The sequence below is a fragment of the Copadichromis virginalis genome, linkage group LG4 (genome assembly GCF_057382275.1).
Source record: "Copadichromis virginalis isolate Kocher_CV1m ecotype Utaka linkage group LG4, C_Virginalis_male_GT1.1, whole genome shotgun sequence".
NCBI classification, from domain to species: Eukaryota; Metazoa; Chordata; class Actinopteri; order Cichliformes; family Cichlidae; genus Copadichromis; species Copadichromis virginalis.
In genome coordinates, this window is record NC_140621.1 from 29,451,678 (window position 1) to 29,469,464 (window position 17,787).

The 17,787-nt window shown below is 40.5% G+C and overlaps 2 protein-coding genes across 4 annotated transcripts; one reads left to right on the forward strand and one right to left on the reverse strand.

Annotated features, from left to right (window-relative positions):
• Nucleotides 1–4,822: 4,822 nt before the first annotated feature.
• Nucleotides 4,823–10,828, reverse strand: LOC146711783 (uncharacterized). Of its 3 annotated transcripts, none has more exons than XM_085454778.1 (6): nucleotides 10,733–10,828; nucleotides 9,616–9,799; nucleotides 9,115–9,218; nucleotides 6,285–9,017; nucleotides 5,521–5,729; nucleotides 4,823–5,420 (listed from the first exon to the last, which is right to left on the reverse strand). In XM_085454778.1, the coding sequence occupies exons 2-6, from the start codon at nucleotides 9,797–9,799 to the stop codon at nucleotides 5,327–5,329; spliced, it is 3,324 nt and encodes a 1,107-aa protein (XP_085310904.1). In that variant the 5' UTR covers nucleotides 10,733–10,828; the 3' UTR covers nucleotides 4,823–5,326. The 3 variants fall into 3 exon arrangements, with proteins under 3 accessions (XP_085310904.1, XP_085310905.1, XP_085310906.1); XM_085454779.1 differs by having other exon boundaries at nucleotides 9,616–9,802; XM_085454780.1 differs by lacking the exon at nucleotides 10,733–10,828 and adding an exon at nucleotides 10,303–10,633 and having other exon boundaries at nucleotides 9,616–9,802.
• A 1,116-nt stretch (nucleotides 10,829–11,944) lies between these two features.
• On the forward strand, nucleotides 11,945–17,248 carry phb1 (prohibitin 1). Its single transcript, XM_085454782.1, has 7 exons — nucleotides 11,945–12,026; nucleotides 12,574–12,667; nucleotides 13,339–13,500; nucleotides 15,638–15,780; nucleotides 15,868–15,984; nucleotides 16,079–16,174; nucleotides 16,264–17,248. The coding sequence occupies exons 2-7, from the start codon at nucleotides 12,583–12,585 to the stop codon at nucleotides 16,474–16,476; spliced, it is 816 nt and encodes a 271-aa protein (XP_085310908.1). The 5' UTR covers nucleotides 11,945–12,026; nucleotides 12,574–12,582; the 3' UTR covers nucleotides 16,477–17,248.
• Nucleotides 17,249–17,787: the final 539 nt, after the last annotated feature.

A 17,787-nucleotide genomic window follows, 5' to 3' on the forward strand; every position in this document is an offset into this window, starting at 1 on the left:
GCCTGAATATGAATTTGCCTCATAATGAGCCTTTCAGTCCAACGTTGAATAGAGAGGCAGAAATCATTGCTCAGCTTCCTTCTCCTTAGTTACAGATTTTTCTAGCTGACCAACTTTTGGCAAGAAGTGCACAGTGCCAATTAAGGGAGAATTTGTTTCTGTTTAAACAAGTACAAACACAAACATAGTGTGATGAATGAAGCACTGTCATGTTGAGATAGCGAATCGTCTGAAATGAGCAAGTTAAGAAGGTGAATACCAGTTTAGTTTTTAGTTCACTCTGGATAAGGCTTTCTTCCTCCTCACTCCTCCTTGAGGAATTCCATGGCTCCTTTCACAGCGACCACTCGCCTGTCGATCATTCTGACCTGAGAGAGGAGAATTCACTTCAAGCTGGCGTACATACTTTCTCTCTCTCTCTCTCTCTCTCTCTCTCTCTCTCTCTCTCTCTCTCTCTCTCTCTCTCTCTCTCTCTCTCTCTCTCTCTCTCCTCTTGCCACTTCCCTCTCTATGGTCGGCATAGCAACAGGCGTCAGGCTCGTCAGAGATGGCACTGTGGTTTGTTTCTCCCCCTCTCCCAGAGTCTCTCCTTTCTGCTTTCTTAGTCTACATTTGCCAACAGTTGGTGCTGTCGACACGTACTTCAACAGGTGTAAAATGTATTGAGAATGAGGAGCTGAAGGCTTAGGCCTTTAAGACTCTCTATATAGAGAGAGCGATGTCTGCCTCCTCTTGAATATGATGAAATTGGACAGCACTTGCTTTAAGGTGGTCAAACTATTTTCCTCAAACTACACATGACACTGTGCAAAAGGAAGAGTGAATCTGCCCATGACAAGAAGCTCATGCTCACAACCAAGTGGTTAGATTAATAGCTTCCTACTTTGCACAGCCAGCTGCACTCTTCTTTTAGTCGGTAGGCGTAGTTGGGTAAAAGGAGAAAAAGTTCCTCAATGAAGCTGTTCTCAAGTTTTGTGGATTTGTTTGCATAACTGGGCCATGATTCCTGGAAAAAGATACTGCTGCTGAGCTGTTCAGATGCATTTCATTTGAGCACCTGAGGCAAGTGCCATATAGTTTCACTGTGTTCAAGAGAAGTTAGACACCTTTACAGCCGGTCTCTTGAAAACTGGGCACTGAGACCATCTAAATAGAAAAGTGGCACTACGGGTCAGAGAAAAGACATTTGTTTCTTTTCATTTTTTTGGAGAGTGAATTATCCCTTCAAGGCCAGTCCTTCATATTTCATTGCACCAAATCCTTCACGTCTGAGTCAATCTACTTTAAACCTTGACTATTTATCCACCTGCCCGCCTCACTGCCTGTCTGTGAGTCTGGCCTCTGTGTCAAGACTCAGATGGTGACTAGTGACTTTGTAAAAAACAAAAAAAACAAAAAAATGTTTCCGAAAAAAAGTTGTTGTGTTAGCATGAGTGGCCTCCCTCATGTGCTGTGTGTGGTGTGCCATTATGTGTGAAGATGTGCGTGTGTCCTCAGGTCATTTGTCAGGTTTTAAAAGCACCCCCCCCCCCCCCCCCCCAACTCCTACCAGACGTTCCCTCCTTACACTACTCTGCTACAGTACGATGTAGCTCTGAAACCAACCAACCAACACATCTTACTCTATCTCTCCCTCCTGTCTGATAAGAGGCCTGTATTATGAGGACAGTTGGTATTAGTATTTTGCACTCTGCTCGCTGATCTTAATGCACTTGCAAGCATGGCGGTCTCACTCCAGTCCAGCACAGGCTTTGATTTTGCTCCAGGTTTGCAGCCCATTTCCCATCATGCGCTCCCACTGTATCTGCTAAAGCTCACTGAAAGCACAGGTGGCACACACACACACAGAAACACACAAACTCATGCAAAAGTCCCCTCATTTTCAGCTTGCCAACTTCTCCTGGGTGGCAGCTAAAATCAAAGCATTCATCCATCCTTGACTGTGGGAAGTAAAACGTGGAGCAGGTCCGAGCGACGTGGGCTGGAGTGCGACCGGCACGCTGGTGTGGGGAGTGATTGTGTCCTGTCAGCCTCTGGTTAGTGTTCTGTTCTAATCTGCTGGGCTCCCTTTGTGAACCTGTGGACGGTGCTTCTGTTCCGAGTGCCATGTGAGAAACAAACGCTTCAGTTTTGAAATGAGAAAAAAAAAAAAAGATGTTTTACTTACTATGTTATTTTGATTTACCTTTATATTTTTGTTTGTTTGTTTGTTTTTTGTTATCCAAGGGTTTAAAGTTCAAAGCTCATACTCTTATGTGGGGACTTGCCAACCTGCACTCCTCTTTAAATGTGATGAAGTCTTTCTGTTGGTTTAAACCATGTGTGCCAAATTGTATGTATATTCCTCTGTCCATGCTTTGAATATTAACAGTGCATAAAAAAAAATATGAAGAAAATTCTGTTGTTGGATGCATTTCCGTCAACCTTGAAGAAAAGAGAAAAAAAAAGAAAAATTCACACAAGTTGTCACATTGTGTCAGATTTATATCCCAAAATGCTCACAGGTGCTGACAGAATTTTGCTGCAGTTTATAAAAGGTTTAACACAATCTGTATTTGGTGATTGGTTGTAGTCTTGCTGAAGCATAGGCCTGCATTGTGCCTCTCTCCTTACCTCAATCTGAGATGTATTTAGTAAATGCTTTTCGCTGTGTTTTACCAGGTCTCACATCATATCAGCCCCAATAGGATGATTCCCTCTGTTGGTTTACAGCTATAACATCAGTATTACAGTGAAGAGGAACAAAACATGGTGGATTTAAGACTCAAAACTCCACCGCACCAAAAGACGGTCGTAAATCTGCAAATTTCCCCCAGCTCCAAAGCTCTGTGCTATTCCTCTCTATGGATTTCTTTTCTTTCAGTTTGTTTCCAAAATGGTTTGTATAACAAGTGAGGGACCAGATGTTTTTTACACAGCTGTGCAGGGAAGCCAGTACTGTAACACAGCTGAGCACAGCCTCTGCTTATTGGCTAATCATAGCTCAGTTCTGGCCTGCCCCAGACACAACATTTCCGCTTTGCAGTTGATCTCAGTTCACTCAAGGATTATTAAGAGTCATTCCTCTTTTCCTGTGCTGCATCTGCAAAACCTCTTGGCCGGTGCAACAGTTGCAGTCCAGCAGCCAGCCAAAAACTCCTCTCCATATCAGCCTCTTCCTTCTGCATACACATTCAAAGAAAATAGAGCATTACTTTGACATCTGGAATTTGAAATTGCATGCATTCATCTGCATGTGGAAAACAGATTAAAATCCCTTTTCTTTTTTCTTTCAACATTTTCCCTGGGGTACTTTTGAACTGAGATGCCTTTGACATGAACTCAATCAGCGGGGTGGGTGTTTCGCGTCTTGAATTCGGGTTCAAGTGGATCCGTCGGTTAAAGTAAAACCCTCCCCTTCCTACTGTGGCCTGCAGCCTGAGAGCTTTTCCACCGTGGTGAAGCTGAATTGTAATCTCATCTTGAAATGGTTTCCCAGTCATTCCAGACACTTATGCAAGAGTACTTAACAACTCAGAAATGCAAGGGAGGAACAAAAAAAAAAAAAGTATTTCAAAGTTTTCCAAAAAAATTAAAGTGTTTTGTTTTTTTGAACATTTTAGATTTGATTATACTGTCACTCATAGTTTTAGATCTAAAGAAAGTGAGTACAGTGAGTGTTGTATTTCCAGCAGCTACTTTTCTATCCGTCTTGGCTTGAAGCTGTAGTCCCCCACACCCACCCACCGTTTGCTTTGTGGTGATTTATTTCTTCTATATGGTTTCTCAGGTCATTCCAAACAGCAGTTTTCCCTATGTAGGAACCCACTTAAATCTCAATTTACTAACACACACATCATTGTTTCACTGAGTTAACTGCACAAACTGTCACACCGATTTTCCTTCACAGTACTCACATTTTAAGTAAGCTTTAGTGTTCTAAGTCAAAACAGGGAGGATGAAAGTGGCTTAGTTCCACATTCAGAGCCACTGTGTTCGCTACACTACGAACTCAAACGATCACATCTGCCTGCAGCTATTATCCTTAGCAGTCGTTTTTGAGATATTGCAATGCAGCTGCATTGCAGAGATGCTAATAATAATAATAATAATAATAATGGATTGGATTTATATAGCGCTTTTCAAGGCACCCAAAGCGCTTTACAATACCACTATAGAAATCAACCTGTTGGGTAAGGAAGTACAACCTGGCTGGGCATGTCATGTACAGTACTAGAATGCATGTTTAGTCAACAACAACAACAAAATAAGGCATGTGTGTATGTACCGTTCTGTGTCTTTCACATTAGTTTAGTAGTCATGTAGTTGTGTGGTGTGTGTGAGAGAGGAGAATGCCAGCCTGCTGCCCCCCTGCGTCACCTGAGACCCTTCAGCATGGGAACCTCCATGGCAAGCTGGTACATTTACAAGACATCTTAACCTATCTCTGGGAATGCTTCAGAAACCCACTTCACATCCATCCTACTACACACCTGTCAGTGACCACTGGTAACTTTCTACAAGGCATACCCAACAGGTTGATTTCTATATTTCCTATACTCTGTCCTTTGTCTTGTTTTGGACAAGAAAGGACAGAAACTCTGTCCTTTCTTTTTTTTTTTTTCCCCTTCTTTGTTTTTAAATGGTTGCAAACACACTTTCTCGTCTCAACTTTGTTTTTTAAACCCTTTGAATTGATGCTGCTTCTGTGCTTGACTCTGGGTTTACTGCGTGGTGCCATGTTCTCCACATGGCCTTTAGAGCTTGTAACGCTTCAGTGTGTAATGTTACCATATGCCTTACATGTTTTCCAGGACTAATAAAAAAAAGCATAATAAAAAAAGACAGGAAATGTGCTTTTTTATTTCTGTGCCCAGAAGCAAAGACAGATTTTTGACAATTAATTTATTAAATTCAGAATATTTTACAAATTACTGTCTGTTGTTCCTAAACTAAATGATGACTACAATCACACAGTGCGGTGCAAATTATTTGGTCTATACAGTACTGTGCATATTGAAGACTTTAATATTCATTTGTTCTGCAAAATAACCTGAAACGGTATTTTAAAAAAATTGTCATGTGAAATACTATAGGCCCTTCACTCTTGAACAACTTGTTAAAAGAAAATTGGTAAAGGACGTTACAAAATTAAAATTCAGTCTTCAATGACTCCATTATTTAAAAGAGACTACAATTAAAGGATGGTCAGATATCAACATCTCACTATAACAAAGTGTGATTGTCAACTAATCAAAACCGCAAAACAGTGCTGTAAACACAAAGATCGCCAATATACTGCTATTTTTATATATAAAACAAGGAAGAAATACATTTTTTACATGTTTTAATCATGGGGCTTTTCTGTTGATTCCTCAATTCCAAGGGAGGTCAAGACCTCAGACAAGCGCGTCAAGTAAGTGGAATCTGGGTACCCATTCCTGAGAGAGACAAAGAGAACATTGTTCAGGTCAGGTCCATGGACTGACTATGACCTTTAATTCTGCAGCTCTCTCAGACATCCTCGCTGGCCTCACTCACCCTGATTTGCCTCCCTGTAAGCTGGTCTTGTGTGGGATGCCGTCCCAGGTCACCCTTGCATCTGTCCCTTTGCCTGTCACTGTGAAGGTGAGTCCCTGCCTGAAGGCTTTCTCCAGCCTGGGCAGCAGCTTCTTTGTCGGCTGACAGTCTGGAAAGTAGGCTTCAAATAGCCCTCCCTTAAATGGTTTTCCAGGAGATGGATGCCCATCCTGATAAAACGCAACACAAAGAGCGCAGTCATGAACAAGGTCTCGGTATTGCAGTGTATAAGCTGAAAGGCAGCCTATAGCTGCATGCTATTTTGCAGGAGAAGGTCAGAATTGTAACTGCAGCCTATTTTATTTTAACAACAAAATAATGAATACTGGCTGATATCTGCAGATCTCAGCCGATCAAGAAACACACATATATGAACTCATAGCAACAATGTGAATCAGAATATGCCTCTGAAGTTTAGCTAATTCTTTCTTGACACCCTGTAGGAGTCAACTAAAACACAGGTAAAAGACAAACTAATGCTTAAAATTAGAGAAATCATAACTCAGAGCTTTAATATGTCTGCACACACCTGATGTGTAACAAGGGCTCTGTACAGAATTGAACTATTTATAACGGATTTAAGAAAAGGTCCTAACTGAGCAGCCTTTCTTATTCTGTCTCATTTGTAGTCTCTGAAATGAAAGCTTAGAAGGTGCGCCAGTGTAATTTCTCATTCAGAGAAAGCACAACAAAATATCAGCGAGAAATGTTTTTAAGCCACTCACCGCTTGGATACCATCAGGAATGCTGTAAGTGATCTTGATAGTACAGAACTTGTTGTAACCTGGCAAAGTGATGTTTAGTTTAGATTTTACAATTTTGCCCAGGATGCCCCGAGGTTTCTGCTCCGTCTCATGACAAACTCTGCAGCGGACATGTACCGTGTCCAAGCACTTTGAGCAAAAAGTAGTTCCACATTTTGTTCTCTGCACAGATATCCCAGTTTCTCCACAAACACAGATGTTCCCCAGCCTCTCCTGGCCTGGTTTGGCTTCCCCTGGGGTGTTCTGGATCTCTGCTTCTTCTTGACCTACACTGCCTATCTGCGTAGCAGGTAAGGTGGTCCCTTTCTCAGTGCGGGTTAATGTTGATCCGACACCATTCAGACCCCTCACACTATCATTTCCTGGTGTAGACTGACTGACAAATGACTTAGCCTTCTGTCCATCCATCTCCATTGGATCTATAGGCTTGACTTTCTCCTTAATGACATGATCTTGCCTTGCCAGACCAATAGATCCACTCACAATCTCCCTCCCACCAAAGTCACTTCTGTAGGTTGTCCTCCATTCCCGACTCCTACTTGTACCATCAGCATTGCCTGGTTGGCTCTCTCTAATCACCTGAGAGTTACTGTTAAAGTGCAAGCTAGTGCTTTTATCTTCATTCATTTGAAAAGAAGTTGGGGAATATTGGTATTTGTCAGGTATTTGAGCCGAGTCTCCAGAAAATACTTCCCGCAGGGTAGCACCTACCTGGGAACACAACTGCCGTGGACCAAGAAGATATAAGCTCTTGGCTAATATCTCGATAGTAACCTTCTTAAAGCGGCTCCGCACTTCAGAACAACAAGCTTGTAAGGTTTCATCTGCTTTGTCAGTGATACCCAGTTCAGACAAGGACACCTCCTGCACAGAGAAGTCTGAACTAACTGAGTCAACCAGCTTCTGCAAACCTAGATGACATGAAGTCACTTTGGATGAGTTTGCTCCTCTTATGGTAACAGTCAGCTCATGACTACCTAAGCTGCTCTCTTTTAACTGGACATCAGAAGCTAGATCTTCCACTCGGTAGCTGTATGATTCTTTTATATGTTTCCACATTATCCTGGATACTGTAAGATCTGCAGTATAGACTTCCTGCTTGTCCCTTCCTGTTTGGGTACTGAAGCTAGAAGACCTGCCCCTGGCTCTGACTGTGGACTTGCTGCTATCTTCTTGACTCTTCTGACTCATAACTTGAGCCTTCTGCTGAGGCGTTCCTGAGAAACTACTGGCTCGCTTCAAGGTGGATCTGGATCCAGCAGACTGAGGTGCAGGACTTCCTGACAAACTGGACTGTGTACCACTAAAAGGGGATGATGAATTCTTAGGTCGAGCATCTGTTAAATCTGGATTCAAAGAGGTTCTATTTTGAAGCGAGGAAGATGCCAAACTAGATCCAGTCTTGAACAAAATGTCTCCTCCTGTGTTTTGGGGTACTGCTCTGGAAACTGCCTCACCAGAAGTCCCTGCTGTTTCTGAGAGTACATCATACCCTAACATTGGCCCTTGGCGTGTTTGTCTGCTGGGAGATGAGTTTGTTCGTAAAGTGAAGTCAGCTGGTCGACTGCTTAACGCAGCTAGCCCAGAATCCTTAAACCGGGCAGCTAATTTATACCTTCTGGCTCCTTCAGCTCTTCGTTCATCTTCCTCTGACTTCAGCATCTCATCTAGCTTATCATCCCCCGATGCTACAGTGGAGGGTGTGGGGAGAGTGAATCTCTCCTCATCAGTCTGAGGGTATAAACTTGAACCATATGAGGGAAATCTCAGGAGACTAGCTACATCTTCCTTTTTATCTCGCTGGTTAACATTGTCCAGGAGAAGAAACTGCTTGGCCTCTGACACATCACTACTGCTTCCAATAATATAAATATTTTTTTCATCTTCATTCAGAATAAGTTTGGGAAGTCTGACACTTAAGTTCTCAATTGCCCTTTGCAGGCCTCCACTGGGGTGCAGGATAGCTTTGGGCAGCTGGGATCGACGGATTTTGGCCTCAATGTCCTCATGAAGCTGACTTATAGCCTTTCTGGCTATCTTCAAGCGCTCCTCCTCTAGACCATCCTCCCCAACTGCTGCTGTAACATGCAGAAACAGAGTGGTCAAACCCTGACTTGTTACATCCACCACTTCAACCCCATACTGCTTCAGGATATGCTGGTATTCCTTCCGGCAGTGTTTCTGTAGGTACTGAAACATGTCTCCATCCATAATTAGTGAGAAATCATCCGCAGAGGTTGTAGAATGCTGCAAAGCAGCTCCATCTGCCTGACCAGTGTCCTCCCAGGTATAACCACCTGGTGTCAGGTCTCTTTCTGAACTTAAACTGTAGTTGTCAGTTGGCCTGTCAATGTGATTTTTTTCTTTGTTGTCTCTTTGCTTGTTGGCTTTTCTGCTCTGATCTTCTGACTCCTGTGTATAATGCTTCTGTGCTTTTTGAACAGACCGGAAACCACTGGAAGTAGGCTGACTCAAGTCTTTTGAGTTTTCTGCTGAGTTTGAGCCTCCAGGATGACCCAGTAGTTGTGCCAAAGCTGCCTGCACTGTGGAGTAAGAGCCAAATATTGTAGAGCATTTCTCAGTAGCAGTATAGTTGATCTGGACATCGTGGTGGCTCTGAAGAAGGCTTGTCAATGCCATGATTCCCCCTGGAAGCTTGCTGTAGTCAATTGTTGCTGATAAGCTTAAGACGACCTATGATGATGAGAAAAAGAAAAGAGAAAAACAAATTAATTACTAATAATTTTACACTGTATCTGTTGAAATTGTGCAGAGCAGCAGCTAAATCTACCTGATCTGGAGCGAAATCTTCACAATGCTCAGTTACCGTGAGCTTATACTTCTTCCCATCCACATCCAGAACGTGTAGCCTGTGGTGAATAACTCTCTGTGCCACTGTGCGAGAGGGGTCAACAGAGAGAAATCAATCACAGTCTGTGAAGCATCCTGACTAAGTGTTTCTACAACTGGCCACTCCATTGACTTCAATGCCAACATTCCAGTTTAGTGTAAATCACTGGTGGCAGCAGACAGTGTAGTACAGTGCATTACTTTTGTAAATGAATGCCATCTTTGGTTGGTTTACAGTTGTTTAGTGTTAATACAGTCAGTATAATATGTAACTAATCCGCCCTATTTTCCTTCGGGATTAATAAAGTATTCTGATTCTGATTAATGAACAGTATTTTTGCAATGAAAGACCGCTGACACAGAACATTTAGTTATTCAGACAGTAATCACTCTGATCTACACAGCAGATGAGGAGACGTGAACATACACTGAACCTACTGACCTCCGCTGTCCTCGAAGGTGATGAGAGCAGCCAGAGGCGTTGCCTTGAGGAAGGTGACAGAGTCTACTTCCCCTCCTCCATTTCTTTTTCTAAGGAAGTAAATCAATAGCTTGTCTTTCAGTGTGTTATCCTCGATGTCTGTGGGCAGTCCACACACCTTCACAGTCCTGCCTGGTTCTGCCATCTGCTGGAAGAAACACAATCACTGTTGCTGTGAGAAGGAAAACTCTCGAAGCTGAATGCAAGGCTAAACACTAAAATGTTTTCATTTTGCATTAATGGTGAACATGAAAATCAAAATGATGATGGCTAAAATTTAGAACATGACATCTCTCAGTGAAAGACCCCACAACTGTGAATAGGAATTGAAACATATTTGATAGTCCAACTCCCTCTGTTGGGGGTTACCAGGAAAGTACATCAACACAGAAAACTATCCTCAGTTTCCATCAACAGAGAATATTTTTCATTAAATTGTAGGGAAAAAATGTCTAGACACTTTGCAGCTGGTTATTTGAAGCAACAGCAGGCTAACACCAAAAAAATATATCATTGTAATGTCAAAACTACTGAGATATCCAGACTGCTATGTGGAAACGAAAGACTAGAAAACGCGTAGACTTCGTGTATTGCGTACATGTTTGTCCAATATCAACAGGAGTGTAAATTTCGTGTGTAAAATTGTACCAGTGAGGTTAACGCCCCTTACTCCCCTTCTTCCTGCTTCCCACGACTAGTCTGTAACTAACTGACAAATAATAAGCTGCTCTAAAATGCCTTTTTAAACCATATGTTGCTTGTAATACACGGCAGATGTTACTGGATTCAAAGTTGCCAACACCTGTGCTAATTGTAAAATAAATCTGATCAAATTAATAAAAAAATTAATTCAACTTGCGAAAAAGAAGCGCTTTTGTGTGCTCGTGTCTACACGATGTGAAAACACATCTGCGAGCGTTAAGAAAAGCCACACTGCAGCCAGACGACTGTCAAGGAAGTAGAGAAAATCAAAAACATCTCGACTTAGCGCATATCGACAGATCTTCTATTTGCACCCGAGGCAGTTACGGTGTGTCGCATTCTTTGGATATCTTTCAGATTTGCAATCATCACTGACCTTAAAACGCTTCCACGACCGTTTCTTGCTTTCTTTCAAAGATCGTCACTCTTTACGAGCAATGGAAGAAAAGTGAAACTACCGGTTGTGCGATTTTTCTTCCCCGCGCTAGGGGGCGACAAAGTGTCATGTGAGTCGGTGCGTGCAGAAGTTTGCGGGTCTATTATCTGTATCATACAAATTCCCAAACTGTTCCTTTATACGTGGTTATTATTATGATTAATATTAGTAGTAGTAGTAGTATTTGTTTGTTTGTTTATTTGTTTCTTCTTTCATCTGCCTTTTTAGGGGTGGCTACGGTGGTTCATCTGCCATCTCAATCTGTCAGCACGATTTTTTGGGCTTAATTTGTGAAAATAAATTAATTAATTAATGTATAAAAATACAGGAAAGGTTCTGGTAGCCCACTGTCCAGATTTCCAAGTAATTATAAAACTGAAAGTTCTTGTTAATTCATAGAAAAAGTAGTTTTTTTTATTTTGCTGTTGACTCATTGTAAAAAAACTGAAACAAGAACTGTCATTTCTTTGCAAATCTAATACTTAATTACATTAATGTAGTATGAAAATGACATGGTCTTTATCAGTAGAAAGAACTGTAAGATTTGTGAAAATGCAGGTAAAAGTCCAAAATTTATGTCCTCCTTCAAGTTTGCCAAATCAGTCTAAGGGGGCAGATTGGAGTAAGGCCCCCGGGCCTTACATTTGACACATTTGACGCTCTGGAGCATACCTCTTACCTCTCTTTTCCAGTTACACCCTACTCTTATACTAGTATTCCTACTACTACTACTACTACTACTACTACTACTACTACTACTACTACTACTACTACTACTAATAATAATAATAATAATAATAATAATAATAATAATAATAATAATAATAATAATAATAATAATAATAATAATAGTCTGACCTCCCTGACATCCTCTAGTTACAACAAGAGCCAAAACGTTATTGTTTAAGGAATGTAAAATACAGTCTTGAGTCTGAGTCTTAGTAACCAGTATACTGATGCTATGTAGCAATATGTGTTCTGTTTTCTACATTTTAATCAGTATAAGCCAAGAGCGGATGATAATAATGTATTTTAATTATATTTAGGCGAGCCGCAGTCAGTAGGTGGCAGTAATTAGTTTGAATACTGACTAAGTCATAGAAGAAGAAGACTGTTTTGTTACGTCCAATCAGATGCTTTGTTGCTTCATCCAGTGCGCAGGCGCTGTGTAGCAGATATTTCATGTGCTGTACGTCGTGTCCGGTGGAGGTCACAGACATCCGAGCAAAGTGAGGTAAGTTATGACATACGTTATGTGTGTGACAGTAAAATTACTTAACTTTTTATCGAAATGTCATTGTATTAGCCATTGGAAGTGAAACGGAGAGACGTTTTATGTGCTATTTACAAGACAGGTAGTGTTACAAGATTAAACGAACACGAGCGACCACTTTGCATCAGCGTGGGATAACATGCGTGCAGTCACCCGGCGTGCAACTTGGATTTACCTGTCGCACGCTTTTTAATCGTTTTACGTATCTTATTGTCTTATCTGTAGTATTGCATCGGCCTTAAATCTAAGCTGCGGTGCTCTGTTTAGTTATATGTGCTTGCAAGATGTCTCAGTTCAGTTAGTAGATAAGCTAATGCTAGCTAGTTAGCCAAATTAGCTAACAACCACAGCCTTGGTGTCAGTCCAGCTCAAGGCCAAAGCCAACTGTTATTTGAAAGAGGGGATTTAGCCTGGATTTCCAAGGTCCGTCACAGGATTATGGTGCATTGCGTAGGTGTAGAGGTGGAGATGTGTAGAAAGACATTCAAAGTGTTTTCATTGTCACCAGGTTGCTGTCATGGCCAAGTTATTTGAGTCCATTGGGAAGTTGGGGCTTGCCCTCGCCATCGGTGGAGGTGTCGTGAACTCAGCCCTTTTCAACGGTGAGTCCTAGAAAGATCCATGGTCTAATGGAATTTTACATGTATAGGAAAACATGCTCAGTCATCAAGCATAAAAATGATTAATTTGGTAAAAATATATATTTTGTATAAACCACATTTCCGAAAGAATTCAAGAGGTTTGGGAAGGCAGCAAAAGCTAATGAATAGCTAGCTACCTGATAGTGTTGCATGCAGATGAGAAAAGCAGTTGTTTTAGTTTTACGAACATGTGTTATTCTGAAGTGAGATTTTGGTATTACACTTAGGGTTACACTTAACCTCTTTTGCTAATTTAGGATGCCTTTGGTCTACTCTGTGTAGCACCTATATTAGTTGCCTTTGTTTGGTTAAGCTGATGAATTCATCAGCATTCCAGATCATAAACGAGAAAAACTGACCTTGAATTTATTCCTATTTATTCTATTTATCCCTTTTGTATACTCTTTATTTATATATGTCTCTGTATTTATATATGTGTATATATGGTATTCTGCTCACGTTCTGTAACTTCTGTTGGTGCTGTGCTATTTGGAAACTGAATTTCCCAGAGGAATCCACCCGAGGGATTAATAAAGTTCTATCTTATCTCTTAATAAAAATAAAATTAAAAAATAAATTTTTCATGTTAAACTACTTTTTCTATATGTGATTCTCTGTCCTCCTCGTTGCAGTTGATGCAGGTCACCGGGCTGTGATCTTTGACAGGTTTCGAGGTGTTCAAGATGTTGTTGTTGGTGAGGGAACCCACTTCCTCATCCCCTGGGTTCAGAAACCTGTCATCTTTGATTGCCGCTCCCGTCCACGCAATGTGCCTGTTATCACAGGCAGCAAAGGTATGCAAGCACTCCAAGGAACTTTAGTTTCTGCAAATTAAGTGTTTGTCAAACTAAGAAGGCTTAGCTTTGTGGTGTGGCGAAGACTTGAATTAGCCACTCTTAAATGTTTAGTTTTTCTAACATTAAAAGACATGTAGAGGGTATGTCAGATGTTTTTGAACACTTAAATTTTCCAGTTGTTACTGAAATTTATATAACTCGGTGTATGCTGAAATAAAGTGTACAACAGTAACAAAAACATTTAGAATTAAAAAATAATAATAAATTAAAAAATCATGGAGTGCCATATTCTAAATTTGAGACACTCTTCAGATGAATCTTGCCATTCCTTCTACAGTGGCAGTGTAGCCAGATTTTTCCCTAGAACTGCGTGCTTTGCTCTTACAAGTTGTTTTGATTTCAACCCAGAATGCTGTGAAGTGGAATTAATGGGTTAGCAAGTTCTGTCTGATGGCTCAATTTTTAACTGGCTAGAATGCCATGGCAACTCTGCACTGAGATCTAAAATGTTCTAAAAGACATTATCATCAGTTTGTTCTAGCTGAAGTTATATTTTGTAAGAGCAATAAAGAGTCTTAACTGAGCAAATATGTTCATACACAAACCTCTTGAGCTGTGTCTTAGTAATATGAACAAAGAAAACCCATTGTTACAGTTGTGTGTGTTGTGTTGCATTCTAATGTAAATGCAGTAAAAAAAAAAAAAAAAGAAGAAGAAAGAAAGAAGAACCACCAACAGAAAGAAAGAAAAAAAAATATTCATATGGTAAAATAAGAATAGCCGTGGGGGCTTTCCATTAAGAATTCAAAAGTCTCTAAAGGGCATTACAAAGTGATGAATACTTTGACCACCTGTCAGTATTGTTTGCATTCTCACAAACCATGGTTATTTAAGTTTTGAGATCTATTATTCGACGTCACACTTGGGGTTGACCTACTTTTTAAATCTATCATCAGTTGTTTGTTGCACACTTGTTTGGTTAAGTTGGTGACTGTGTTTTCACAAGGTATGTGCTTATAGGGCTTTATAAATGTTTTTTTTTATACTTTGTCCTGATTTATGGCAAAGTCTCTTTCATTTGATTTGGTCAAGAACTTAAGTGTTTTCTACTTGACCTTGATTTGCTTAAATGGCCTAAATGGACTTTCTGAATGTACAGAATTAAATGGCAATGTTAAGTTTATTTATTTATTTGGTGAATTCATGACTACAATCATTCTAGTTCTTAGCTGTAGCATTAAAAAGCATTTATAGCTTAATGTCACATACGCCTCTTGACCACTGTTCCCTCTAAGCTGAGCCCGTGAGCAATCATGCACTGCTGACACAGTCTACGCGCACAGAAAATCAGCGAAATAAAATAAATACATGTATTTACTTTCATTCCAATTCAGGCTGGATTTTTTTTTTTTTTTTTTTTGTGCACAGCGCAGATTTTCTGTGTGGGGAGACCATGTTAGCAGTGCGCGATTGCTCACGTACTCAGCTTAGAGCGAACATTGCTCTTGACTAAACTAGGTACATTTTGTACAGAAGAAAAGTGAAATGATGCACTCCCCCCTTCTAGTGTTGCGCACACACACAGCCTGATGAAGAAAGTCTGCCATGATATAAGTTCACAGCCGCTGCATTATTTGTTTTTCCTGGAATTGTAGGTTTTGTTGAACTAGCTAATACAAAGAAAACATTCAATTGTGTTGAATGTCCTTTGTAGTTTTGGCCTCAGTGCATCCCAAAACAGCTGAGGGAATTTAAATCTGGAGACTAAACTTCCTGCCATGTTCTACCTTTTATTTATTTGATTCAGTTGCCCCCCCCCCCCCCCCCCCCACACTATTCTGATAGCTATATTATTGCCCTTATAATGTGTCAGAGGTTACTGTAACATGATTCATTGCAATGCTGCTTTTGTGTTATTTAAACTGTCACAGGTTTGATTTAAAAATGTGGAAAAATAGGAATGTTTGAACCCACAACTCTCATTTGATTTGATAACTGTGTAAACATTCCCAAAGGAGGAACTTGTTTGTTTGTATTTTACACAGAAAATTTTAGTCCATGAACACAAACACTTGTTTTAATGTGTAGGCCAATGTATACAGTGTGATTAAGGTCTGAACCATTCACCCTACAGATCTGCAGAACGTTAACATCACGTTGCGTATCCTCTTCCGGCCGGTGACAAACCAGCTGCCACGCATCTTTACCAGTATTGGTGAGGATTATGATGAGAGGGTGCTGCCATCTATCACCACAGAGGTCTTAAAGGCTGTAGTGGTGAGTAACAATCCATTAAAGGCCAAACAAATTGGCTGAATGTATAATGAACAGAGTGAAAAAGCGCTTAATGTTTCTCTCTCTCAGGCTAGGTTTGATGCTAGTGAGCTCATCACTCAGAGAGAGCTTGTGTCCAGGCAGGTCAGTGAGGACCTCACAGAAAGAGCCTCCACCTTCGGCCTAATCTTGGATGATGTTTCACTGGTATGAAGTTGATGGAAAATTATGCAGCATTGTTCTATACTATCCTTGGGTTGTGTGTTTAACTGCAGTAACCTGCTGTATTGTGTTCTTTCAGACACACTTGACCTTTGGCAAGGAATTCACAGAGGCTGTTGAGATGAAACAGGTGGCCCAGCAAGAGGCAGAGAGAGCCCGTTTCGTTGTAGAAAAGGTACTTCTAACATTGCATGTAATCCCTGTACTATGAGCGCATTCTAAAACTGTGCATACAGCTTTATCGTTTTCATTTTATCATTTTAGGCAGAGCAACAGAAGCAGGCAGCCATCATTTCAGCAGAGGGAGATTCTCAGGCTGCTTTACTCATTGCCAACTCTCTGATGGAGGCTGGTGATGGTCTGGTAGAGCTCCGTAAGCTGGAAGCCGCTGAAGACATCGCCTTTCAGCTGTCACGCTCCCGCAATGTCACTTACCTGCCCTCCGGACAGGGCACATTGCTTCAGTTGCCCCAGTGATAATGTCACACCCATGTCTACCACCTCCCCTCACTGTCTCCAGCCATTACATAGGCCATGGACGTGGTGGTTGGAGGATTCAATAAAGGATTCTCCCAACATCACACACATTCCTCCCACTATTTCTCTAACCAAATCAGGACTGGGCTCCGCTGATGGCAGTATGGTGGGAGACAAAGTGAGAGACCTATGATGGTTAAATTTATGAAGTCCTTTTATGTAAGGAAGTGAAGGGGTTTATTACTCTGTGATAACCTAAAATATATATATAGTACTCTGTTTTGAGAATTGTCAGTGCAGTAAATTCTGTCAAGATTCAAGTTATGTCAAAGTGAAAGCACTTAATGAGTGGAAAGCCAACAGTCACTTGTACATCAAAGAAAACATGTGATTTCTTTAAACAATAAATGTGAATGGTAAATGCCATTCTGTTGTGCTTGGAAATTTCATCAAATTGTGTTTCTGTTTTGAAATCTAAATGAATTGTCAATCTTTCTGATGACTGCAAGGTATGTGTCTTGACATTGTTTATTCATTTGGCTTCAGTCATTCAGGCTTACTAGAGAATTTTATTTTAATTTTTTTAAATGTCTGCCGCCTTCTTTCAGATACCTTTGTCACACTGATGTTACTCCGAATCAATTGGAATATGCTTAGCAAGTGGTACAGGATGGTACTTGATTCTTTTCTTTGCTATCTTCAGTTTGTATGGAAAAAAAATCTAAGCCCCGTGTTGCAGAAAAGAATGAGTTATTAAATCGCCTTTCTGCCACTCAATTGTCAGTCTTTTTGGCCAAGGCACAGAGATGTTTTACACAGGCATAACTGTCACTGGGGTGGGGGGTGGCATCTATTTTGTCTTGCTTTAAGAAAATAAAAGGTACACCATTTTAAAAAAAACTATATACTAAAAAAAGTGTTTCAAACTGGAAGGAATAGTATTTTTTTTAATTAAAGGGAAGATTTATTTTGTATTGACAAAAGTAAACTATGAAGATAATTTGATTCTTTAGAATGAGACATAGTTTCGACACTTTTTTTTCTCCTGTGTTCTTTATATACATCCATGCATTTTTTAAAAATGTTTTAATATCGCAGAAATATGCAGTTCAGTCATTTTCCCGAGAGTCTTCATGGAAATAAACTGGAGGACTTGAGTCAATTAAAACAACTGTTACCAAAAAAAAACCCGAATTAAAATAGAAAAGATATTAAAGTTTAAGAGTCTGTGATAAAAACTGCATTTATTGTAGTTTTAGAATTTTTCCTCTGGGAGGATTAAACGGCCATCGGGGTCTTCTCATTATGATT

Bases quoted from the DNA above. Each gene is read 5' to 3' on its own strand.
- phb1 (XM_085454782.1), top strand. From the start codon at position 12,583: ATGGCCAAGTTATTTGAGTCCATTGGGAAGTTGGGGCTTGCCCTCGCC. The intron at 12,668-13,338 runs GTGAGTCCTAGA...TCCTCGTTGCAG, and splicing joins GAACTCAGCCCTTTTCAACG to TTGATGCAGGTCACCGGGCT. The intron at 16,175-16,263 runs GTACTTCTAACA...TTATCATTTTAG, and splicing joins CCCGTTTCGTTGTAGAAAAG to GCAGAGCAACAGAAGCAGGC.
- LOC146711783 (XM_085454778.1), bottom strand. From the start codon at position 9,799: ATGGCAGAACCAGGCAGGACTGTGAAGGTGTGTGGACTGCCCACAGAC. The intron at 9,219-9,615 runs GTCAGTAGGTTC...CCTCTCGCACAG, and splicing joins CACCTTCGAGGACAGCGGAG to TGGCACAGAGAGTTATTCAC. The intron at 9,018-9,114 runs GTAGATTTAGCT...TCATCATCATAG, and splicing joins AAGATTTCGCTCCAGATCAG to GTCGTCTTAAGCTTATCAGC.